General features: G+C 50.0%; 1 protein-coding gene across 5 annotated transcripts in view; it reads left to right on the forward strand.

Annotated features, from left to right (window-relative positions):
• The window catches only part of LOC139276009 (cilia- and flagella-associated protein 47-like), a 1,107,008-nt gene that overhangs the window by 260,753 nt on the left and 819,123 nt on the right, over positions 1–27,132 (forward strand). For all 5 annotated transcript variants that reach the window (XM_070893331.1, XM_070893333.1, XM_070893335.1 and 2 more), the window contains exon 23: positions 26,588–26,753. In XM_070893331.1, the coding sequence (XP_070749432.1) occupies positions 26,588–26,753 (166 nt within the window). The remainder of the gene's footprint in view (positions 1–26,587; positions 26,754–27,132) is intronic.

Genomic DNA, 27,132 nt, shown 5'->3' on the forward strand with positions numbered 1-27,132 from the left:
TCATACCAACCAACAACACACAAGGGTAGCCACTTGGGTGTTTTATGCAATGTTTATATAAGATTTCTGTAAATGTGGTATCAAACATAAATGTTTTTATTTTAAACACTTTGCAGTCTTGGACAGATTTGTGTGCACCTTTGGAAGTGGCTTAATGAGTTGCAGTGAACGGTGAGACACAATGGTGCCCTCCGCAATGGTGATGAGTATGAAAGAAATGGCTTGTTAATTGTAGGGATGCTTTATGATGTTGGTATGGGGTGGTGCCAACCTAGCGCATCATGTGGCAACCATATGAGTGTACAGAGTAAAGTTAACTAAATCTGGGAAGGCAATGTGCTCGGGTGCTGATGCCCTGTGTCCTGTGCAGCACCAGGTGATCACAGAGAAGGTTGGTGTTGTTGGTGCTGCTGGTGTGCCTGGTGTTGCTGGTGTTGGGGCTCATTGTGGACTGATTCTGAGGATCAATGTGAGACAGTGTAAATGGCACCCATACTGATGGCATAGATGGCAGGTGAAGTATAGATGATAGAAGCATTCTGTCAGTGGTGAGAGAGTTCTTCCAATGAGGTGAGACTGGATGGAGACTTAGTTGGAAAGACTTGCAGCCTGCAGAGTCTGTGCTGGAAATGGACTGTGCAACAGCTTCTGTCAGGTGGGAGCTTTTACTATACAATTGATGCTGTCAAGTAATCAGTCCACTGCCGGCTGCCATTTTTGGCTGGGCGGCAGCGCTGCTGATGTCCGTGCATGCTGGGGATATATAAATTATGCAGCTCGTGACATCAATGTGTGTGCGCAATGCTCACCTGACGCCAAATCTGCCATTTTTGAGTTCCCTGTTCCACTTATCAGCCTGTGTTAATTATGACCAGCAGACCAAGCATTCACAAGCAGGAAGGAGCCGCCAGCAGTGTTATTTAAAGGGATCATCAGCAATAACTTTTAGCTGACATGCAAGTTCAGTTTGACTGGCTTTGTGTAACTTACTGCAACTCTAGCAGCTTTCTAAACGTATTTCAAGTTCCTAAGGTGACAAGCAGAGCACCTTCATTCTTATTTAAAGGCATCTGCTCACAACACTTGTTCACAGTCATGGGGGCTCTACTGGCAGTCCCCCACGTGCTTGAATATTGTCGGGAGAGGGAGCGGAGGCAACGAAGAAGAGGAGAAGATGGGCACAGAGGGAGGAGGAGAGCTCTCAACAGAAGGCATTACCCACATAGGGTCTTCAAAGAGCACTTCACTTGTACCACTTAAGTGAGGAGCAATGTATTAGGAGGCTCCACTTCAGCAAGGAGGTGGTCAGAGAACTCTGCCACCTCCTGCAACCAGACCTGCAGTCTCAGAACAGGGTGATCATGGCTCTCCCAATAGCGCTCAAATTCACCGTGGCCCCTAATTTCTTTGTCAGTGGATCCTTCTAGTCTGCAGCAGGAGACAAAGGCAATATCTTCCAGTTCTCCTTCCAACGCTGCATCAGGGAGATCATAGAGGCTCTCTACGCCAAGAAAAGGGACTATTTGCCTTCTCTCTGAACAAGAGTCGGATTGTGGTGAAGGTAGGGTGGGAAGCAAGATATCCATGCATACAACACAGAAGTTTGTAAGTGAGAGGAGATTGTGGGATAAGGTGGGGGAAGTGGGATGTGAGAAGAAGAATTACGAAGGACCATACCGTTATTGTCCCCAAGGGCTTCAACTTCACCCATAGCCATGGCCTCAGTGACTTCCTTGTCGTGTATGAAATGATACAATGAACTCCGTCTGTGAGCCAGTGACTAAGTGTAACCTGGTCAGTCTTTAATTGCTTCCAGAAGTGAAGATACAAAGGTGAAGTTTAGGTTATATACCGGGCCCAGCACGAGTGTACCTATGGCCCTAGGACCTCTGATGGTAGTGTCCCCTGTTGGTGGGCAGACCTTATGTACATACATTACATCATTTCCCCCCCAGTTCTTGGCACAAGTCTATATTACAAGTTCAGACGGTCTGAAACCCTTCGCTCCCTGGTTGACCATCTCAGTACAATCCCAGTGCTTTCCGAGTCTCCCACGACTTGGGTCTGGGCGTTGACCACAATGGGTTCTTCTGATGGCTGGAAGTGAGTTGATTGGTCGTCTAAGCTCGCGGTGTCTTCTTCCAACTGTTCCGGTTCGTCAGTGTGTCTTAGCTTGATTTGATCAATGTGTTTTCTGCATATCTGCCCATTCTTGAGCTTAATCATATACACCCGGTTACCCTCCTTATCCGTAACATTGCCCGGGAGCCACTTGGGCCCTTGACCACTGGGTCATTTACAGATATGTCGCGTGACACTGCGGCACGGTCATGATACCACTGCTGGCGTTGACGTCGGGTTTTGACATGATCGTTAAGGTCAGGATGGACTAGGGAGAGCCTGGTTTTGAGGCCTCTCTTCATCAATAGTTCCGCAGGCAGGACCCCGGTGAGCGTATGTGGCCTTGTCCTGTAACTGAGCAGTATGCATGACAGGCGTGTCTGCAATGAACTGTGAGTTACGTGTTTCAGGCTCTGCTTGATGCTTTGAACTGCCCGCTCTGCTTGTCCATTGCTCGCGGGTTTGAACGGGGCTGACCTCACGTGTTTTATGCCGTTGCGTTTCATGAACTCTTGAAACTGCAGGCTCGTGAAACACGGTCCGTTGTCGCTGACAACGATGCCTGGAAGACCATGTGTGGCAAACATGGCTCTCAGGTTCTCAATCATGGCAGTGGAAGTGCTGGATGACATGATCACACATTCTATCCATGTGGAGTATGCATCCACCACCATAAAAAATATTTTACCGAGGAAGGGGCCTGCAAAGTCGATGTGGATTTTAGACCACGGTTTGGATGGCCATGACCACAGATTGAGCAGAGCTTCTTTTGGGGCATTGCTTAACTGCATGCAAGTGCTGCACTGATGCACGCATGACTTTAAGTCCGAGTCGATGCCAGGCCACCTAACATGGGACCTGGCGATGGCCTTCATCATGACAATACTGGGATGTGTACTATGCAACTCCCGTACAAATCTTGCCCTGCCTTTCTTGGGCATTACAACACGATTACCCCACAGTAAACAGTCGGACTGGATGGAAAGCTCATCTTTGCGACGGCTGTATGGTTTGGTTTCATCATCCATTTTCTTGGGGATGGTCGACCAGTCCCCGTTAAGAACAGAATGTTTTACAACCGATAGGGTCGGATCCTGGCTGGTCCAGGTCTTAACTTGTTGAGCAGTGACAGGCGACCCATCACTCGCAAGGGCATCCATGATCATGAGTAGCTGTGCGGGCATTGGCGTTTCCACCTCCGGGGTGGGCAATGGTAACCGGCTCAATGCATCAGCGCAGTTGTCGGTGCCTGGTCTATGGCGAATGACATAATCATAGGCAGATAATGTCAGCGCCCACCTCTGGATGCGGGATGAAGTGTTGGTATTGATACCTTTATATTCCGAGAACAACGATATAAGCGGCTTGTGATCAGTTTCTAGCTCGAAGCGAAGCCCAAACAGGTACTGGTGCATTTTTTTTACCCCATAAACACATGCTAAGGCCTCTTTCTCTACCATGCCGTAGGCTCTTTCCGCCTTGGACAGGCTTTGAGCCACGTACGCAATTGGTCGTAGTTTGCCTGACTCATTGGCTTGCTGGAGTACGCAGCTGACCTCATAGGACGACGCAACGCAGGTCAAAACTAGATGCTTGCATGGGTCATACAGTAGCTTGTGGGAACACAACAGATTTCTAGCCTTCTCAAAGGCTCTTTCTTGAAGTTCACCCCACACCAAGTCGTCTCCTTTCCTGAGCAGCTTGTGCAAAGGCTCTAATACTGTACTCAATTTGGGTAAGAAGTTACCGAAGTAGTTGAGAAGATCCAGGAACGAACGCAGCTCCGTCACATTCTGAGGCCTGGGCACATTTTTGATGGCCTCTGTTTTCGCGTCTGTAAGTCTGATTCCGTCTGCAGCAATCTATCGTCCAAAGAATTTGACCTCTGGTGCCATGAAAACGCACTTCGAACCTTTCAGCCTTAGTTCCACTTTGTCCAGACGACGCAGAACCTCTTCCAGATTGTGCAGGTGCTCGGCAGTGTCATGACGTGTGACTAGGATGTCGTCTTGGAATACCATGGTCCTGGGAACGGATTTCAATAGGCTCGCCGTGTTTCTCTGAAATATGGTTGCTGCCAAATGAATGCCAAAAGGGCACCTTTGTAAATAAACAGTCCTTTGTACGTGTTGATCCACGTAAGTTTCTTTAATGATTCAACCAGTTCCTGCATCATGTAGGCCGATGTTAGATCCAATTTGGTGAACGAATTTCCCCCGGCTAGCATTGCAAACAGGTCATCGGCTTTCGGTAGGGGGTACTGATCTTGTTTCGAAACTCGGTTGATCGTGACCTTGTAGTCTCCACAAATCCTGACCGTGCCATCGCTCTTTAACACCGGAACAATGGGGCTGGCCCATTCATTAAATTCGACCGGTGAGATGGCCCCCTCGCGTTGTAGCCTGTCCAATTCGAGCTCGACCTTTTCTCTCATCATGTGCGGGACCACCCTGGCTTTGTGATGGATGGGCCTTGCGTCTGGGCCTAGGTGAATCTGCACCTTGGCTCCCTTGAAGCTGCCAATTCCCGGTTCAAACAGTGAGGGAAATTTGCTCAGCACTTGAGCAAACAAATCATCATCCGCTGATGATAAAGCTTTGATATCATACCATCTCCATTTTATTTTATCGAGCCAACTCCTGCCGAATAACGATGGCCGTTGCCCGGGATAATCCATAATGGTAGATCATGAACCGCTCCCTCGTACGACACTCTTACTGCTGCACTACCGATCACTGGTATGAGCTCTTTGGTGTAGGTATGCAACTTCGCATTTATCGGACTCAGCTTGAGCCTCTCTGCCTTGGTTTCCCACAGCTTTTCGAAAGTCCTCTGGCTCATTATCGATTGACTCGCACCCGTGTCTAATTCCATGGATTCCGGCACGCCGTTTAACTTTACCTCCATCATTATCGGTTGACTCTTTGTTAGGAACGCATGTACACAATACACTTCCTCCTCGGAGCTCTCAAATGCCTCGGGCTGCATCGCCAGATCCACGCTGAATTGATCATCATCCATGTGGTTTGTCGCAGCTCGCTTGCTCTGCTGTGGACACGTCCGCTGAATTTACCCCGTCTTCACACACCCTCTGCATACATACTGCCTGAAGCGGCACTGATGGGGTCGGTGATTTCCCCCACAATGCCAACATGTTGAACTCGGATTTGCACCTGATGGCGGACTTTGAGCGGCTCCCGTTCTCGCATACGCAGTCGAGTAGGCCCTCAATGGCAAACTTTGAGTGGCTCCTGGTCTTGCAGATGCAGTTGAGTAGGCCTTGCCATGTGCAGCTCTGCCGGCCAGCAATACAATTTTGTACACACTACTTGCCGTGGAGTTCCTGTTTTGTCGTGATATCTGCTTCGTGCTTTTCTGCGTGGACATGCAAGCCTGGGCGATGGTGATGACCTTGCTGAGGTCCGGAGTCTCCGCAGCCAGCAACTTACTTAAGATCGCCTCGTGGTTGACCCCCATCACGAAAAAGTCACGCAGTATGTCTTCCAACGCAGGCCCAAATTTGCAAGGCCGTGCAAGACGTCTCAGGTCAGCAACAAATGCCGCTACGTCCTGGCGTTCTGGACGAATATGGGTATAGAAGCGATATCTGGATATAAGGATTCCTTCCATGGGTTTAAGGTGTTCCCGAACTAGAGCACACAGTTCTTTGTAATCCTTTTCTGTAGGAAGAGTGGGTGAGAGCAGATTCTTGATGAGTACATAGATCGTGGGGCCACAGACGGTGAGAAGAACTGCCCTGAGCTTCTCTGCATCCTTGTCTTTGTTTAGGTCATTTGCCACGAAATACTGGTCAAGACGATCTGTGAAATCTCCCCAATCCTCTCCCTCATTGAATCTCTCGAGAATTCCAATAGTACTCGATCGTGCTGTGCTCGCCATACTTTTGCGTGGGTTCGTATTTGCCTCATCGCCAGTTGTGGTGTATGAAATGATACAATGAACTCCGTACTGTGAGCCAGTGACTAGGTGTTACCTGGTCAGTCTTTTAAGGCTTCCAGAAGTGAAGATACAAAGGTGAAATTCAGGTTATATACCAGGCCCAGCATGAGTGTACCTATGACCCTAGGACCTCCGACGGTAGTGCCCCCTGTTGGTGGGCAGACCTTATGTACATACATTATGTTCCCCTCGAATGCTGTCGAGCACTGTCACCAATTGGCATGGCTGCCTTCCGTCTGGTGCTGCTTATGGTGTTTGTGTGCCACCTTGGCCTATAAGAGAAAGGGAAGTGTGTCAGTGAGTGTAGTACAATGTGTTTAGGTGATGTGCCTGCCATAGCCAAATAGCTGTCAGTGTATGCAAGGTGTGAGTGTGAATGTTGCGGAGTGGTAAAGTTGTGAGGTTGAAGTGAAGCTATGTTTCGAGGTATGAGTGAAAAGTAGAGATTGTTGATAGATGAGTGATGGGGGTGTGGTGCATTGAACAGTGTGTGAGGCTTGTGGTGTTAATGGGATATGACATTTGCTGTAGCCACCACTCACCTTGACCTGCTGTGTGAGGTGATTACACTTCTTGCGGTACTGGATCCATGTCCGCAGTACGACACTATTAGCTGTGACATACCTAGCTATCTCTTTCCACAGCCTTCTTGATAGCATTGATGGCCTCCTGAAACCCTGCAGGAACAGGACACCCCATCTTCTCTCTACTGCCACTACCAATGCCTTCAGAGCTGCATCGGAAAATCCTCCAGTTCGTTCTCTTTGCTGTTGTCTTCCAACTCCAATTCCAATGACAATGAGGCACTGCTACAAATGGATAGAATAGAGTTCATATTAGAGGACAGTATACATGGTCTGTGGAAGGAGTGAATTCTATGAGCCAAATGGCCTGTTCTCATTCCATGTTTTATTAGCCTGGCTAGTTAGTAATTTCCACTAGGTTCGGGCAGGAAGTAGTATTGGAATTTGGTAATGAGGGGCGGGAGTTAACATTGGCGTCATCATGAGCGCTTCCCATTCATCCCCATACTCCGCACTCATGTCCCGAATTAAAATACATTTTCTAATTTATGTGCATGCATCTGTTGAAGCCACTTGAGGGCAGCAGTGGTTCATACAACTTTACAATGAGTAGCAAAGGTTGTGAAAGAATCTGTAATTAAATATTTCAAAAATGCAATTTCAAAATTCCAAGTCTGCTATATGAAACATTTCGAATTCTTGAAATATGTTTTAGTCATCGTTGTAAAGCAGATTGAGCACTTTGACAAATATAAACTGATTAAAGAGTCAGCATGGATTTGTGAAGGTTAAGTCATGTCTGACTAATTTAGTTTACTTTTTTTTGAGGTCACTGACATGGTGGATAAGGAAGTGTTGATGGATAATGTCTGTATGGATTTTCAGAAGGTATTTGATAAGATTCCATACAACAGATTATCAAAATTAAAGTACACGGAGTTGAAGGTAGCCTTATTATAGGAGATGGAGGCTTAGCATTTAATTTAGGCTAGTTTCTGGGTGCCAATGAGCCAAGTAATAATCCCTGTATCTGGTGGTGGAGGCCCGATGAAATTAAGAGAAATTGGTTTTGTGGCCTCATCTAAATAACCTTGACGAGCTGCTAGGGACTGTTGCGCTCAACAGGCATCTCCTTAATAACCGACTTTAATTCCCCCTGCTTGCCGGTAACAGTCTAGTGGTAGATTAAAGTCACGTGCACCATTCCTGCCCCCCACCATTTTAACAGATTTGTTTGTGGCTGCGTATCAGGTACCCACCTCAGCAAAGCAGGGTTCTAATTAAAAGGTCAAAGTTGCGCGCCAATAATGTCATACCCACTCCCATTGCATTTTAATTAAAATTCTCGGACCCGCCAGCAAGACCTACATCAGGTGAGAGGGGCTGTGCGTAGGAGGTCATACCCAGCACTCTGGGTCTGCAGGTTGAGACTCACCTTCCTGGACCTAACTGAGGAGCAGTGCAGGAAGAGCTGTGCTTCTCCAGACAGGTTGTCGCAAACCTCTATAACTATACCCTACAACACGACTTACTGCCTGTTGGATTATGGGGGGGATGGGGGGGCGGTGGTGAATGCCTTGGTTTGTGTCACCACAGTCATCACAGATCTGAATTTTTATGCCAATGAATCCTTTCAGTCTGTAATAGGGGACAATCGCAATCCGCAGTTTACAGCTGCATTAAGGAGGTGGCCAACGTCCTATTTTGCAGGGCCAACCAGTACATCACCTTCCCCATTTACCTCAGTAGACAACAGAACATAGCTTGTAGCTTTGCAGCAGTTGCTAGTTTCCCTCACGTGCAGAGCATGATTGACTGTACACTCGTGGCATTTAGGGCATCGGAACACGAGTCAGCAACATTCAGCAACAGAAAAGGGTTATATCAAATAATTCAATATATTTTACTGGCTATAGATTGAAATGGTAAAACATTTACCGCTTTCAATATTATAGAATCATGGAATAGTTACAGCATAGAAGGAAGCTATTTGGACTATTGAGCCCGTGCCTGCTCTCTGCAAGAGCACTTCAACTAGCCCCATTCCCCTGCCTTTTCCCGTAGCCCTGCAAATTTTTTTTCTTCAGGCCTCCACCTCCCTTTCATGCAGTGCATTCCAGATCCACTGTGTAAAAATGTTTATCCCCATATCGCATTTGGTTCTTCTGCCAATCACCTTAAATCTGTGTCCTCTGGTTCTCGACCCTTCTGCCAATGGGAATAGTTTCTCTCTATCTAGTCTGTCTAGACACCTCATGATTTTGAACACCTCTATCAAATCTCCTCTCAAGCTTCTCTGCTCTAAGGAGAATAACCCCAGCTCCTCCAGTCTGTCCACGTAACTGAAGTCCCTCATCCCTTCTTAGGCAGTCCCTCGTATCGAGGATGACTTGCTTCCACACCAAAAAGTTTACAGGTGTTACAATGTGGGACCTGATTGTCCAGCTCCCGAACTACATATTGAAGGGTGGAAGATGCATGTGCATGTAATTTTTTAACGTGTGGTGGCCATTGCGCACCAGCTACCACACGAGCTTGACAGAGCTAAGACTTGGTCCGGTGGCAAGGATTAACCAAGATGACTGGAGATCAGCTCTGCTGCATAGACCTAGCGCACACACATATTGCAGTGTGGGCTGGCTTGTGCTGCCCCTGGGCCCACGCCTCTTCTGGGCTCCGAACTCACGCCTCTCCTGAGCCCCGATCACGTCGTTCTACAATCTCGCCGCTCCTTCGCCCCAACCTCGTCGCTCCTGCTGCACCTGTCCACGCTCCAATCACCGACCTGGATTATGGTGACATCGAATCCAGTCACCCTCCTCCAAGTCATCGCCCTCCTGAACCTGCTCCCTGCAGTGGCATGCCTCCACGCTGCTCCTTTTGTAGCCCCGACCTGCGGCTGATGTTCCCTTGCAGGTTGGGGCCGTGCTGTGGACACAATACTCCAGTTGAGGCCGAACCAGTGTTTTATAAAAGTTCATCATAACTTCCTTGCTTTTGTACTCTATGCCTCTATTTATGAAGCCCAGGATCCCATATACTTTTTTAACCGCTTTCTCAACCTGGCCTCTTCAATGATTTGTGCATATATACCCACCGGTCTCTCTGTTCATGCACCTCATTTAGAATTGTACCCGTTAGTTTATATTGCATCGCCTTGTTCTTCCTACCAAAATATATCATTTTGCACTTTTCTGCATTAAATTTCATCCATCATGTGTCCGACCATTCCACCAGCCTGTCAGTGTCTTCTTGAAGTCTATCACTATTCTCCTCACTGTTCACTATACTTCCATGTTTTGTGTGATCTGCAAATTTTGTAATTGTTCCCTGTCAAGTCATTAATATATATCAAGAAAAGCAGTGGTCATAGTACCAATCCCCGGGGAACACCAATGTATACCTTCCCCAGTCCGAAATACAACCATTCACCACTAATCTGTTTCATGTCATTTAGCCAATTTCCTATCCATTGTCCCTTTTATTCCATGGGCAAGCTTATTATGTGGCACTTTGTTAAATGCCTTTTGGAAGTGCATACACACCATGTCAACTAATTGCCCTCATGAGGGCGCAACGATTGCCACACGGCATAGCTCCACCACCTCAGAAGGAGGAGGATGAGGTTGAGGAGGAGGAGCACAAGGAGGAACAGGATTGGAATAGCAGCGATGGAGGAGACAGCCACTCAATCGGCCTTGTGGAAGGGCGGTCCGTGACCACCCCATCACACTTTGGTTCTAATGAATTCCAGGCCACTTTCTGGTTGCTCAGCACGTCCCCATCATTACATTAATTTGTCAGTCCATACCAAACCTAAAAACTGAAATGAGAGAGACCATAAAATGTGCAACATTCCAATAAATAAAAAATGTATCCAAAACCATTAACCACATGTATACACAGCAACAAAATTTACTAATCACCGTTCTGCAAACTCTGTTCCACTGACCCACTGCCACTTCCCCGGGATAGCACCTCAGCATCCCTACCAATCTGCTGGAGCACAATTTGGTGGCCTGCTGCGACACGGTGAGATCCCGGTGGGATGTGGTGGAACCAGCGATGATGGCAGCAGTCAGCGTTTGCATGACATCCAACTGAGACTACATGAGAGCAGTCTGAGCTTCGATGCCACCAATCATTTTCTGCATTACAGCACTAAGATGTTGCGTTGCTTCCGCCTGTGCTGCAATGGAAGCTGCAACATCACCCATGACACACATCATGAGGTCGGGTCGCCACGGTCTCTCTGAGAGTCCACCATCGTCTGCAGATTGGAAATGATGGGCTCCATGGTGTGCGCAGAGCTCTGTGCAATGCTGGAGGCGGAATCCTCCATGCTCCTTACCATTGCCGAGAGGCTCTCGGGTACCCTTGCCATTGCATCTATCATCTCGGAATACATGGCCATCACCCTTCTTGTGAATGCCTCCCCATCGAGGTCCTCATCTGAGACCTGTGCAGCAGAACTCGTGCGTGAACTTGCCCTCTGGGGAAATGGTTCCCGAGATACCCTTGTCCCCGGTGCATCACCCAGTACAGGCCCCTCTACTAAGCTTGCCTCTAACGATTGCATAATGCCAGACTCTGAGGTGGTGCCTGTGGGTGAGAGATGCAGTGTCGCGGTGCTTTGGTCCTCCTCCTCTTCTCCTTCCTCACTCTCATTGTGGGGCTCAGAAACAGGCTGCTCATCTGTTTGTAGATTATGTGAAAGCATAAAGGCACAAGACTCATGTTAAGGTGAGGGCAGGGGGTAGGAATGGAGCAAGGAATGCAGACAGTATCAAGAGCTGGAAAGTGATAAAGGTTTCTGGAGTGAGCGAGAAGTGGGTTGAGAAAAGGAGAGGGGATGAAGATACCATTGTTGCCCCCAATGGGGTCCACATCACCGACAGCTACAGCATACACCATCTGCTGCCCAATGAGTCACAGCACTCGCTCCTCCAGGTCTGAGAGCTGCTGGAGCTCAGCATCACCCCGCCTGTCCTCTGCTGCTTCCTCCTATTATGGGCGATATTGGCCTGCAAAAGAAACAAATGTGTATGTCAGAATCCAGCTATATATCTGGAAGATATACCTGCTGTCGTTGAATATCTGTGAATGTAGGCAAGGCGTGAGATGTGGATGTGAGTTTGAATAGGTGCAGATGTTTGTTGTGGGAGTGGTACTTTGCACAGTATGTACAGACAGAGGTTCAGATGCTGGTATGGAAGACCTGTTGAAGCATGTACTCACCTTCACCACCCGGCTGAGGACGTTGATTTTTTTCCGGCACTGTGTCAGACTGCGTTGCACCACGATAGTGGCCAAGACCTCCTGTGCCACTTCCCTCCACATTGCCCTGAAGATCTGGGGCAATGGCTTTCTTCCACTGGCTGCGAACAGCGCTTCCCTCCTTTGCTCAACTCCAGCCTCCAATGCCTCCAATGCTGTGAAGTGACAGGCTCTCTCCCTGGGATTGGGATCAGCCATTGCCATCAGGGTATTCACTTCCACACAAGGTCACCTTCAGAGCCAGCAATGCTGATAATGAGCAGCTACACAATGATACAACTGCCCCTTTAAGAGCTCTTTAAGAATGAGTCAGTTTGAAGGATGGACAGATCATTGCTGAATGCATTGCACCTAAAATTCATTATCGCTCTGCTGATAGCGCCCTTGTAGCGCCCTACGGAGGTCATTAGCGCTTAATTTAATGCTTCACTTCTTTCCTGGGGTGCTAGCACCCAATTTAGTAGAAGTTCACAATCATTAGAACCTGGTGCTAAAATTTCACAATTCCAAAAATTAGCACCCCAAACGGGGCGATACCGAACTTGTCCCCCAAAATATTCATTAAGAATGAGGCCCACATCTTCCGCCTCCACACACAGGTTACCATTTTGGTCGCTACTAGGCCCGACTCTTTCTTTAGTTATCCTCTTGTTCTTTGTGTATTTATAAAATATCTTTGGGTTTTCCTTGATTTGACTTGCCAATATTTTTTCACATCTCAGCTTAGTAAAATTGGTCTCTCCCTAACTGAGAACTTTTACTCCTGGTCTATCTTTGTCCTTTTCCTTAACTACACTAAATCTAATTCAAATATGATCACTACCACCAAAACGCTCTCCCACATACCACTTGCACCTGCCCAGCTTCATTCTCTACAATTAAGTCCAGACCCGCCCCCTCTCTTACTGGATTTGTTACGTACTGGCTAAAAAAGGTCTCTTGAATGCATTTTAAGAATCTACGCCCTCTATACCTTTTACACTGATTCTATCCTAGTTAATATTAGGTCGACATCCCCAACTATTACTGCCCTATTGTTTTTGCACTTCTCAGAAATTTTCCTACATATTTGCTCTTCTATCTCCCTTTGTCTATTTAGAGGAGTGTAATTGCCCCTTTTGTACTTCAATTCAACCCATATGGTCTCATTTGATGATCCTTCTAACATATCATCCCTCCTCACAGCTGTAATTGCTTCTTTAACCAATATTTTGACCCCCCTTCTTTTTTATCCCCTTCTTAATCTCGTCTGAAAACCTGTAAGCTGTTGAGCTGCCACTCCTGCCCTTCTTTCAGCCATGTTTCAGTAACATAGAAACATAGAAAATAGTTGCAGGAGTAGGCCATTTGGCCCTTCGAACCTGCACCATCATTCAATAAGATCATGGCTGATCATTCTCTCAGTACCCCTTTCCTGCTTTCTCTCCATACCCCTTGATCCCTCTAGCTGTAAAGGCCATATCTAACTCCCTCTTGAATATATCCAATGAACTGGCATCAACAACTCTCTGCGGCAGGGAATTCCACAGGTTAACAACTCTCTGAGTGAAGAAATTTCTCCTCATCTCGGTCCTAAATGGCCTACCCCTTATCCTAAGGCTGTGTCCCCTGGTTCTGGACTTTCGAAATAAAGTAAATGACTTTCGAAATAAAGTAAATGAGTTGACGGCACAAATCATTACAAATGGGTATGATTTGGTGGCCATTACAGAAACGTGGTTGCAGGGTGGCCAAGACTGGGAATTAAACATACAGGGGTATCTGACGATTCGGAAAGATAGACAAGAAGGGAAAGGAGGTGGGGTAGCTCTGTTAATAAAGGATGATATCAGGGCAGTTGTGAGAGACGATATTGGCTCTAATGAACAAAATGTTGAATCATTGTGGGTGGAGATTAGAGATAGTAAGGGGAAAAAGTCACTGGTGGGCGTAGTTTATACGCACCCAAATAATAAGTTCACGGTGGGGCAGGCTATAATCAAGACAATAATGGAGGCATGTGAAAAAGGAACGGCAGTAATCATGGGGGATTTTAACCGACATATCGATTGGTCAACTCAAATCGCACGGGGTAGCCTGGAGGAGGAATTCATAGAATGCATACGGGATTGATTCTCAGAACAGTATGTTACAGAACCTACAAGGGAGCAAGCTATCTTAGATCTGGTCCTGTGTAATGAGACAGGAATAATAAACGATCTCCTCGTAAAAGATCCTCTCGGAATGAGTGATCACAGTATGGTTGAATTTGTAATACAGATTGAGGGTGAGGAAGTAGTGTCTCAAACGAGCATACTATGCTTAAACAAAAGGGACTATTGTGGGATGAGGGCAGAGTTGGCTAAAGTAGACTGGAAACACAGACTAAACGGTGGCACAATTGAAGAACAGTGGAGGACTTTTAAGGAGCTCTTTCATAGTGCTCAACAAAAATATATTCCAATGAAAGAGAAGGGCGGTAAGAGAAGCGATAACCAGCCGTGGATAACCAGGGAAATTAAGGAGAGTATCAAATTAAAAACCAATGCGTATAAGGTGGCCAAGGTTAGTGGGAAAATAGAAGATTGGGAAAATTTTAAACGACAGCAAAGAATGACGAAGAAAGCAATAAAGAAAGGAAAGATAGATTACGAAGGTAAACTTGCGCAGAACATAAAAACGGATAGTAAATCTTTTACAGATATATAGAACGGAAAAGAGTGACTAAAGTAAATGTTGGTCCCTTAGAAGATGAGAAGGGGGATTTAATAATGGGAAATGTGGAAATGGCTGAGACCTTAAACAATTATTTGGCTTTGGTCTTCACAGTGGAAGACACAGAAACCATGCCAGAAATTGCTGGTTACAGGAATGTGGGAAGGGAGGACCTGGAGATAATCACTATCACTAGAGGGGTAGTGCTGGACAGGCTAATGGGACTCAAGGTAGACAAGTCCCCTGGTCCTGATGAAATGCATTCCAGGGTATTAAAAGAGATGACGGAAGTTATAGCAGATGCATTCGTTATAATTTACCAAAATTCTCTGGACTCTAGGGAGGTACCAGCGGATTTGAAAGCAGCTTATGTAATGCCTCTGTTTAAAAAAAGGGGGCAGACAAAAGGCAGGTAACAAGAGGCTGGTTAGTTTAACATCTGCAGTGGGGAAAATGCTTGAAACTATCATTAAGGAAGAAATAGCGGGACATCTAGATAGGAATAGTGCAATCAAGCAGACGCAGCATGGATTCATGAAGGGGAAATCATGTTTAACTAATTTACTGGAATTCTTTGAGGATATAACGAGCATGGTGGATAGAGGTGTACCGATGGATGTGGTGTATTTAGATTTTCAAAAGGCATTCGATAAGGTGCCACACAAAAGGTTACTGCAGAAGATAAAGGTACGCAGGGTCAGTGGAAATGTATTAGCATGGATCGAGAATTGGCTGGCTAACAGAAAGCAGAGAGTCGGGATAAATGGGTCCTTTTCGGGTTGGAAATTGGTGGTTAGTAGTGTGCCACAGGGATCGGTGCTGGGACCACAACTGTTTACAATATATATAGATGACCTGGAAGAGGGGACAGAGTGTAGTGTAACAAAATTTGCAGATGACACAAAGATTAGTGGGAAAGCGGGTTGTGTAGAGGACACAGAGAGGCTGCAAAGAGATTTAGATAGGTTAAGCGAATGGGCTAAGGTTTGGCAGATGGAATACAATGTCGGAAAGTGTGAGGTCATCCACCTTGGGGAAAAAAAACAAAAAAAGGGAATACTATTTGAATTGGGGAGAAATTACAACATGCTGCAGTGCAGAGGGACCTGGGGGTCCTTGTGCATGAAACTCTTTTTGGAGTTCACCTGCAAAAACATAAAACATTAAACGGTGCCACCCGACCTGGGTGACACTCCAGACATTTACAAGGTCCTTTTTTTTTTTTCCCCCTTTTTTTTGTTTTTTTTTGTGTTTTTCTTTTTTGGTTTTTTTTTTGGGCACTAAAATCACAATTTTCCCCAGTGCCCCCTATAAAAGGGAAGGGGGACACTAAAAGCACCGGCAATTAAAACAAATTAAACTTAAAAACGTAAAATCAAATTAAAATTTGGTTGCCGGGCGTGATGATGCACTCCAGTCCCTCCGGTGCCCACCTCTCGCGGAAGGCCGCGAGCGTACCGGTGGACACCGCGTGCTCCATCTCCAAGGACACCCTGGACCGGATGTAAGAGCGGAAGAGAGGCAGGCAGTCAGGTTGAACGACCCCCTCGACCGCCCGCTGCCTGGACCGGCTGATGGCACCCTTGGCCGTGCCCAGGAGCAGTCCTACGAGGAGGCCTTCGGACCTACCTGCTCCCCTCCGCACAGGGTGCCCAAAGATCAGGAGAGTGGGACTGAAGTGCAGCCAGAATTTCAGGAGCAGCCCCTTCAAATAGTGGAACAGGGGCTGCAACCTTGTGCATTCCATAAAAACATGGAACACGGACTCTTCCAGACCGCAGAAATTGCAGGCGGCCTGGGAGTCCGTGAACCGGCTTAAAAATTTGTTGCACGGCACTGCTCCGTGCACCACCCTCCAGGCCAAGTCCCCGATGAATAGTGGGAGGACCCCTGCGTAGAGTGCCCTCCATCGGGGACCCCCGCCTCCTCCGGACGGCAAGATGGTACGCCATGGCGTGTCCGGACGGCCGGCGAGGATGGCAAAGTTGAGGGTGTGCAGGAGCAGCCCGTACAGGAAACCCCTCCGCGCGGAACTGAAAGGCACGGAGGGGATTTCCCCGAGGCGGCTCAAGTTGTGAGGCGCCGGCCCCCGAGGGAGGTTCCGGGGTTTGGCGCCGATGAGGAATTCCGTCCGGACGGGGGTCAGTTCGGACGGGATCTCCCCACGTGCTTGAGCCTCCTCGATGCACCTAACGGAGTCAGGGCACAGAGCTGTTTTTAGCGACTCGATGGCATCGGCCGCGTGGCGGACGTTGGCAGAATTTAGGCGCCGCGCCAGCGTGTCTGGCGCCATCCAGCCCGCTCCTCCGCCATCGAGCAGGTCCCTGACCCTGGTCACCTCACCAGCCACAGCCCTCTCTTCCGACCGCCACATAAAACCTCGGCCGTGGAGGTACGGATTCCCGAGCAGCGGTTCCTGCAGGACGGCCGCCACTCCAGCCGGCGGAGAGCTGCGCTTGGTGGAGACTTTGTTCCAGACCCTGATGAGTTCCCTGTAAAAGACAGGCAGCTCCCGGAGGGCGGTCCTGGCACCCCCCAAGTTCACAAACAGGAGCTGCGTGTCATAATTGAGGTCGCGCTGCTGGCGGAAGAAATACCTCGCCAGAGCACACCACCTAGGAGGGGGCTCGACGTAAAGGTATCTCTGCAGGGTCTGAAGACGGAAAGTCGCGAGCTGGGCGCTGACGCACACCAACGACTGACCGCCCTCCTCAAGCGGGAGACTCAAGACCGCGACAGAGACCCAGTGCTTCTTGTTGTTCCAGAAGAAGTCCACCAGCTTCTTCTGTATCTTGGCGACAAACGCAGGGGGAGGGGTCAAAGTGACCAGCCGGTACCACAGCATTGCGGCCACCAGCTGGTTTATGACTAGCGCTCGACCCCTGTAGGACAGCACTCGGAGCAGTCCAGCGCCCTAGGCGAGCGGCGACCTTGGCCTCCAGCTCCTGCCAGTTCGCCGGCCAGGCTCCCTCGTCGGGGCTAAGGTAGACTCCCAGATAGAGGAGATGGGTCGTGCTCCAGGCAAAAGGCCTGAGCTCCTCCGGCAGGGAGTCCACCCGCCACTGACCCACCAGGAGTCCGGAACATTTCTCCCAGTTGATCCTGGCGGAGGACGCGGCCGAGTAAATCTCCTGGCACTCACGCATCCTCCGCAGGTCAGCGGGATCCTCTACCGCGAGGAGCACGTCATCGGCGTAAGCCGAGAGGACGACCTCAACGCCCGGCCCTTGCAGAGCCAGTCCCGTCAACCTCGTCCGCAGGAGGCGCAGGAAAGGCTCCACGCAAACGGCGTATAACTGGCCGGACATGGGGCATCCCTGGCGCACCCCTCTCCTAAAGCGAAGGGGCGCCGTCAAGGACCCGTTAACCTTAATCAGTCACTCCGCGGCGGCGTACAAAAGTCGGATCCGGGCGACGAAATGCGTCCCGAACCCGAAAGCGCGCAGAGTTCCGAGCAGATAGTCGTGATCCACCCTGTCGAACGCCTTCTCTTGGTCGAGGGATAGGAAGGCGACCGACAGACCAGCCTCCTGGGAACAATGGATGAGGTCCCGGACCAGATGGATGTTATCGTGGATTGTCCGGCCCGGGACCGTGTAGGACTGGTCGGGGTGGATCATGTGGTCCAGCACGGCACCAAGGCGAGCAGACATCGCCCTGGCGAAGATTTTGTAGTCCGTGCTGAGGAGGGAGACCAGGCGCCAGTTCTTAAGGAGGCGGAGATCGCCCTTCTTAGGCAGCAGGACGATGACTGCCCTGCGCCAAGAGAGGGGCATCTCCCCGGTCGCCAGACTTTCCCCCAGGACCCGCGCGTAGTCGCCCCCCAGGACGTCCCAGAACGCCCTGTGGAACTCCACGGTCAGCCCGTCCAGCCCCGGGGATTTTCCCCTCGAGAGCCGGTCGAGGGCACCGGTCAGCTCCGCCAGGCTTAGCGGAGCTTCCAGATTTTCGGCGCCCTCCGGGCTGACCTTCAGCAGGTCCTCCCACAAAACTCTACGCGCTTCCTCGCTGGACGGATCCGGAGAGAACAGAGCCCCGTAATATTCACGGGCCCTGTTGTTGACGCCCTCCGGATCCGAGACGAGAGAGCCGTCGTCGGCCAGCAGCGTCAAGAGCTGCTTACGGACACTCTGCCTTTTTTCCAGCGAGTAGAAGAAGGGGGAGCCGCGGTCCAGATCCCGCAGGAACCGGATCCGCGACCTCACGAACGCGCCTCGGGACCCGACGAGCTGCAGGTCCTTCAGCGCGGCCTTCTTCGCTTCGTACACCGTCTGCAGGGCCGGGTCCTGGACGACTTGACCGAGACGAGCTTCCAGGTCGAGCACCTCTTTTTCTAGGCGCCCGACTCTGGCCGCCCGCCTCTTGGTCGACCCCCTCGCGTACTCTTGACAGAAGACGCGGACGTGAGCCTTGCCCACGTCCCACCATAGCCTCAAGGAGGGGAAGCCCCCCTGCTTCCTTCTCCAGTCGGACCAGAATCGACGGAACGAGTCCTGGAACCGCACGTCCTCCAGCAGCCGGTTGTTAAAGTGCCAGTACGCGGACCCCGTCCTCGCGCGGAGCGAAGCGAGCTCCGCCCACACCAGGTGGTGGTCCGAACACGGCACCGGCCGCATGGAGGCCGCCGGGACGCAGGAAACGTACGCCCGAGACACGTAAAGGCGGTCGACTCTAGACCATCCTACTCCAGGCCTCACCCAAGTAAAGGCGCTGGAGTCGGGGTGGAGATTTCGCCAGACGTCCACCAAGTCGAAGGACCCGACCAGGTCCCTCAACTTCTCCATCGCCGTCATGCACTGCGGGGCACCGGAGCGGTCCCTCGCCTCGAGGGTGCAGTTAAAATCCCCCCCGAGGACAATGCAGTCGCCGACGTCGACGGAGCCAAGAAGAGCGGACACCTCTTCAAAGAAGCGCGTTTGCTGCGGGCCGGGCTGAGGGGCGTACACGTTCACGAGATGGAGCGGCACGTCCCCCAGGCGAACCATTACGTGCAGCAAGCGGCCTGGCACGGGCTCCTCGACCCCCAAGATCTCCGGCTGAAAATGCGGGCCCAGCAAGATGGCCACCCCACTAGAAATGGCGGTGAGGTGGCTCATGCGGACCTCTCCTTGCCATTCCAGGAGCCACGTGGCTTCGTCTCCCGGAACGGTGTGGGTTTCTTGCAGGAAGCACACCGCATATTTCCCCTCCCGCAGGAGCGAAAAATTGTCAAATCTACGGCGTGCCCCTCTGCCGCCGTTGATGTTGAGGCTGGCTATGGTTATCTTCATGGCAAAAGCATAGTGCAACCTCTACCTTAACCTATTGTGGGGGAGGGAGCGGAGTCTTTTGTTGAACTCCGCTCCCTCCGCAGCCCAGCGAGGAGTCCCTCGAGCTCGCGCAGCTCAAGGTGTTGCGCCTTTGTCAAGGGCCCGCCCGCGGCCAAGGTTTTGACGGCGGCGCGGACGGACCCCTTGATCAGCTCTGGCTCGGACCATTTTTCCAGGGCCAGTCGGGCTTGGTTGCAGCGACCCCGGCTCTGGGCCAAAAAGTCCCGGAGTTCCTTTGCAGGAATGAGGATGGTCTCGGCGGCGGCCGCGAGCAGATCCACCGCCTCGCTGGCGGTGGTCTCTAGGTCTTCACCCGCGTGCCCCACCGAGTCCCCGTCCTCCTCCGGGAGGTGGCCGCCAGCAGCCGGCCCATCGACCGCACAAGGTACGGCAAATGAACCGGCCGCTCCAACCGGTCCTGGCTCTGCCCCGATCCCACCCCCAGGATCGTCGGCAGAGGAGTCCCCACTGGGCTCTTTTAAAAATGGTGCCGGGTCGGGAAATGACAGCGGAAGGGGTTCCCCCTCCGCCCCAGGAACCGGGGAACAAGGAGAGACCCGGCCATAGGAAATCCCCAGGCTCTCCAAGTGCTCCAGCTCCACAGCAAGAGGCGAGGGTGGGTGTTCCTCCCCCTCCCCGCTGCCACCCCCCGGCCCAGCATCTACAGTTTCATTAAAATCACTCATTTGTGTTTCTGCCGGGTCGAGCGACTCCCGGGGGCAGTTGATTAATAGCTGGGCGGGCTCAGGTTCGGCCTTTTCGGCCCCGCCCGCCTCAATCCCCGGGACGCCCGGCCCAACGGCAATGCATTCTTCCGCTGGCCCCACGCCCCCCACGACAGGCAGATCTTCCACTCCATCCCCAGGAGGCAGCGGCTGGGCAGCCTCGACTGCCTCACCCTCCCCGGGGACAGACTCCTCGCGCCTGCAGCGCAATTTGGGAGCGCTGGTGGGGGACGCGGGACACCGGTTCTTACCGGTCGGATGCTCTCCCTCCCCCCCGCCAGAGGCCGTGAAAACAAAGGCCCCCGACGATGCCCGCGCACCCATGGCTCCCGGCACGCGGACGCAACTAGGGGGAGGGGTGGCGGCGGCGCCAGCCTTGGCCGCCTTCGGTGGTTTGGCGGCCTTGGAGGCGGGGCAGTTCTTGCGAACGTGCCCCACCTTCCCACAGGCATGGCACCGCACGCCGTCCGACGTCCAGAAGACGCGGTAGGCAGTCCCCTCGTGCACCACATTAAAGTTCCCCTCGGTCGTCTCCTCCCGCGCCAGCCGGACAAAGAGCTGGCGGCGGAAGGAGAACACGTGGCGCAGGCTGTTCTCCCGGAGGCCAAGCGGTATGGGGTTGATCCCCGACCTTACCTCCCCCAGTTGGTGTAGGTGAGGGAGGAGGAGCTCAGCGGGAACAAAGGGCGGGACGTTCGATACGATGACCCTCTGCGCGGTGGCCTCGAGAGGATCCACCGGCAGGAACGTCCCGCCCACCGTGAGCCCCTTTTCGAGGGCCAGGGACACCGCCCGCTCCGACCCCAGGAAGAACACGGCCTTCCCAGACATCTTGGAGGCTGCGACAATGGCCGAGGGGCCGACTACCCCAGCCATCGCCCGCACGCACTCCTCAATGCTCATTGTGGGGTGAGTGTAGCTCTTGACCCCGTGTTTTTTTGTAATTAGTCTGAATGGTGGCAGGGCAGCGGGTGGCGCAGGAGGTGCCGTGGAAGCGGTTGCCACCTGCGCATATGTCTTCGCTGGCCCTGCCACCGGCGTGGATGGGGTCGCCATCACGGGGTCCCTTTAAGGGCCACACCCACCCCAAAGTCACAGGCCTTAATGGTCTTTATTAGCCTCGTTGGTGTTTGAACAGAGGGAGCTCTGAAAGAGGCACACCTCTCCCCTAGTTAATGATTGGGGAGGGGCCTTGTTCCCTCTGCTCAGTGTCTTAATTGTTTTTTTTTAAATTAGGAGGAAGGGCTCTCAGAGAGAGGGGAGAGACAGAGAGAGAGAGATAGAGATAGAGAGAGGGGTGTGGGAAAGAGGGAGGCTGCGAGGGCAGGTCTCCCCTCACAGCAATGGGTGGGTGCACTCCCCAGATGGCAAAACACAAAAAACAAAGCACAGTCTTTGGGGTGGTCTTCAGGTGGGGGGAGAAGATGTCTTCACCTGGGGCAGCTAGAGCCACCCAGGCACACACTCCTAGCGATGTTCAATAGGTGATTAAATATTTTTCAGCCAGGTAGCTCCAGCTATCCCAGGCTAGGCAATGGGGGGGGGAGGGGTGTTTCAATTGTGTGTGGGGCCTAGTTGTAAGCAAGGCCCCCACACACACTTCCACACACACACACCCCCCGCGATGTTCCGGCCCTCAAGTTATCTTCTTTCCTCCCCCCACCGATACAACAAAGTCTATTGGGGAATGCACCAAAACACACCCACCTGTCGAAGATGTGGAAATGACTCTCCCTCCTTCCACACTGGATGGTGTTTCCTCAGGTTGTTCTTTCCCCCTCTCTCCAACTCTCTGTAGTTGTAATAAATGATAATTGTTCAGCTCTCCTCCTCTCCCTCCGGATGTTGAATGGGTAGCAAGCTAGCCCTTTCCTCCTATTCCTGGGCTGGTCTCAGGGCTCTCAAGGCCTTCCAAAACAGGACACGCCTCCACTGCTCCACAATTGGTCCTTGTGCATGAAAACGAAAAAGTTAGTTTGCAGGTGCAGCAGGTAATCAGGAAGGCGAATGGAATGTTGGCCTTCATTGCGAGAGGGATGGAATACAAAAGCAGGGAGGTCCTTCTGCAACTGTATATGGTATTGGTGAGGCCGCACCTGGAGTACTGTGTGCAGTTTTGGTCGCCTTACTTAGGGAAGGATATACTGGCTTTGGAGGGGGTACAGAGATGATTCACTAGGCTGATTCCGGAGATGAGGGGGTTACCTTATGATGATAGATTGAGTAGACTGGGTCTTTATTCGTTGGAGTTCAGAAGGATGAGGGGTGATCTTATTGAAACAGTTTAAAATAATGAAAGGGATAGACAAAATCGAGGCAGAGAGGTTGTTTCCACTGGTCGGGGAGACTATAACTAGGGGGCACAGCTTCAAAATACGGGGGAGCCAATTTAAAACCGAGTTGAGAAGGAATTTCTTCTCCCAGAGGGTTGTGAATCTGTGGAATTCTCTGCCCAAGGAAGCAGTTGAGGCTAGCTCATTGGATGTATTCCAAGTCACTGATAGATAGATTTTTAACTGATAAAGGAATTAAGGGTTATGGGGAGCGGGCGGGTAAGTGGAGCTGAGTCCACGGCCAGATCAGCCATGATCTTGTTGAATGGCGGAGCAGGCTCGAGGGGCTAGATGGCCTACTCCTGTTCCTAATTCTTATGTTTCCCAACATTGGGAACATTCTTCCCGCATCTAACCTGTCCAGTCCCGTCAGAATCTTGTACGTTTCTATGAGATCCCCTCTCATCCTTCTAAACTCCAGTGTATAAAGGCCCAGTTGATCCAGTCTCTCCTCATATGTCAGTCCAGCCATACCTGGAATCAGTCTGGTGAACTTTCGCTGCACTCCCTCAATAGCAGGAACATCCTTCCTCAGATTAGGAGACCAAAACTGAACACAATATTCCAGGTGAAGTCTCATCAAGGCCCTGTACAACTGCAGTAAGACCTCCCTGCTCCTATACTCAAATCCCCTTGCTATGAAGGCCAACATACCATTTGCCTTCTTCACCGCCTGCTGCACCTGCATGCCAACTTTCAATGACTGATGAACCATGACACCCAGGTCTCGTTGCACCTCCCCTTTTCCTGATCTGCTGCCATTCAGATAATATTCTGGCTTCGTGTTTTTGCCCCCAAAGTGGATAACTTCACATTTATCCACATTATACTGCATCTGCCATGCATTTGCCCACTCACCTAACCTGTCCAAGTCGCCCTGCAGCCGCTTAGCGTTCTCCTCACGGCTCACACCACCACCCAGTTTAGTATCATCTGCAAACTTGGAGAAACTACACTCAATTCCTTCATCCAAATCATTACTGTATATTGTAAAGAGCTGGGGTCCCAGCACTGAGCCCTGCGGCACTCCACTAGTCACTGCCTGCCATTCTGACTCTCTGCTTCCTGTCTGCCAACCAGTTCTCTATCCACGTCAGTATATTACCCCCAATACCATGTGCTTTGATTTTGCACACCAATAGCTATATCATACTTTTACTCAGCTATTACTCAGTAATAGCTATATCACACTTCCATGTGTCTATCTGTGCCCTCAGCTCATCTGACTTATTCACTAGACTCCTTGCATTGAAGTATATATCATTAAGCACTGTCAAACCCATTTGTTGTCTATTTTCTAGCCTTTATTTCCTCTGCCTTCCAAACTCACTTACTAATTTACTGCCTTTCATTTCCAGCTTTTCTTCTCTCTTACAGGTTTCCATCCTCCTGCCAAGCTAGTTTAAAATCCTGCACAATAGCACTAACAAACTGGATATTGGTCCTGGCCCTGTTGAGGTGCAACTCCTCGTCCGGTTTGTACAGGTAACATCTCCCCCAGAACCAGTTCCACTGCCTCAGGAATCTAAAGCCCTCTCTCCTGCACCATCACTCCAGCCACGCATTCATCTGCTCTGTCCTCCTAGTTCTGTGTTCACTTCCGCATGTCACCGGGAGTAATCCGGAGATTACTACCTTTGAGGTCCTGCTTATTAATCGCTTTCCTAGCTCCCTAAAATCTGCCTGCAGGATCTCATCCCTCTTTCTGATATAGAACATGACCTCTGGCTGTTCACTCTCCCACCTCAGAATGTCCTGCAGCTGCTCAGTGACATCGTAGACCCTAGCACTAGGGAGGCTACATACCATCCTGGAGTCACATCTGTGGCCGCAGAAACACCTGTCTGTTCCCGTAATTATTGAATCCCGTATCAATATTGCTTTTGGGACCTACCTCCTCCCCTCTTGTACAGCTGAGCCACCTATGGTGCCATGGATTTGGCTCTGGCTGTACTCCCCAGAGGAACCATCGCCCTCACCAGTATTCAGAACTGTTAGAGAATGAGATGCATTCAGGGGATTCCTGCACTACCAAGTAGGTAGTGCAGGAGTCCTGAGTGCATCTCATTCTCTAACAGTTCTGAATACTGGTGAGGGCGATGGTCCTCCTTGTCTGTCTGCCGGTTACCCATTTCCTCTCTTCAAACTCTTAAGCTGTGGGATGACCACTTCCTGAAACGTGCTATCTACGTAGCTCTCAGCCTTGTGGATGCACTGCAGTGATGCCAGCCGCTGATCAAGCTCCCAAACTCAGAGCTCATGCTCCTCCAGTTGACGACACTTCCTGCACATGTGGCTCTCCAGGACACGAGAAGCATTCTGGACATCCAACATCGACGAGACTGAGGTGCCCTACCATACCTCTATTTATTAGACTACTAACAAAACTCCTTAGTTTAACCCATTGCCCTAACCTACAGAAAAAAAAAGGACAAAATAATGTACTCAAGTTTAACGAGAATCAATGATATTTAGATACCTAACTTAGAGTTCTTGGATTCTGTGGTTCCACACCCCCTTTTAAATTGGATGCGAGAAACCGCCTTCCTTTTCTCCACCGAATTCATACTTTCACCAAATTCTTCCACTCCGATTGTGATTCACCCAGCTCTGTGCTGAAACAATGGATAGGTTGGCTTGTTTCTTGAAATTTTGCAATAAATATAAACTGGTTATGTTCTGTAAATATGAATCTGATTTTCTGATTTTTGAAACACAATAGCCTAGAGTTTCCGTTTGATTTCCACCCAGACAATCAGTGTAATCTGGGTGAAATCAGATTATATAGTCCTGAAGTTCGGGGAATTTTAAGTGTAAGGGAATTGCACCATAACCACTTTTAGCTGGAGTATTCGTGATCTTTTATGCTGGTTCAGAAGTTAATTCGCCTGAAGCAGTGGCGGCCCACAAAATTGGCTATACCACCAGATCAGAATGGTGATTTTCCGCCAATTGTACCTGTTCGTTGGTGTTTACCTCATTGCACCCAGAAACTCAGGCGCACAGGCACCCATGATCACAAGCTACCAGAATTAATCACTTGATCTGAGTGACCAGCCGTCAATTGAAGCCACTAACCCAGGTATGTGCCTCCTGCTGCAATTACTTTAAATTCAGTTTCAATTAATTTAAATTCAGCCAATTGGTCTGCCTTTGGTATGGAAGACCTGTGCCCAGCAGTCAATTGAAGCCACAGTACAGTACACAGCGTGTGTCTTGCTCTGCTGCAGTAATAAGTTAATTGAAAACAGCAGTGACTAGCACTCAATTGCAGCCACAGCACAGAGAGAGCTTGTGTCAGCCTTACTCTGAAGGGATTTGTTTTCCCTTTGCCTTTTGTACAACCCCACCAGCATCTTGAAGCCCCATTGGCTCTGTTCCAGTCACACATTTGATTAAGTTTGATAATGCTGCTTGATTTCGCTGTTAAATGGGAAATTTTACATTTGAGCTTATGCTAATGAATTTGATTGGAAATTTCAGTGTAATTTCACCGTGGCAAACTGACGTCGGAACGAGTCCATTCTGGGAGCATTTTGCCGATTGCGGAAACTCGATGCCAACTTTTTTAGAGCAGTAAGATATTACACTTCCTCCCATTTTAGAAAATACTTAACAGCAGTAATTACGTTTTTGTCTTTTAGGTGGCATCCTATGATTTTAATCTGCCAGTAAATATGAATGGTAGTACTTCACCATCGCCTCCTCCAAGTTCTGTACCAAATGATCCTTATGATGACATATCTATAGATTCTTCTCAGGTACAAATACTGAGTCCTGCTACTCCATCTCACAGAGTGCAAGCTACCGGTAGGTTCAATAGAAAGAGAAAATGTCATTTCAAGCATATTTTAAAAATAAATTCTCAGTATGAGTTTCTCAGATGAGATCACATGGTATTTGAAACTTATGCTGTTGGCAAAACTAAAATAAGTTACAATGTCTTTCATCGACTTGTAAAGACTGTAGTGGAAAACCATCCTGGATTTCCACTCAAGATAGAATTGAATCACGTCAAAGTCAATTCATGGATTCACATACAAGCATACAAAAAGGCTGAGATAAATTCATTCGGCCATCTTGTCTGCCTCATCTAATCAAAAGTGTAACCTAATTATTAAGAAATGAAATCCTGTATGATGCTTTCCAGCAGCTTTTTTGGAACTGATATCAAACTCATGGGCCTATA

The sequence above is a fragment of the Pristiophorus japonicus genome, chromosome 11 (genome assembly GCF_044704955.1).
Source record: "Pristiophorus japonicus isolate sPriJap1 chromosome 11, sPriJap1.hap1, whole genome shotgun sequence".
NCBI lineage: Eukaryota > Metazoa > Chordata > Chondrichthyes > Pristiophoridae > Pristiophorus > Pristiophorus japonicus.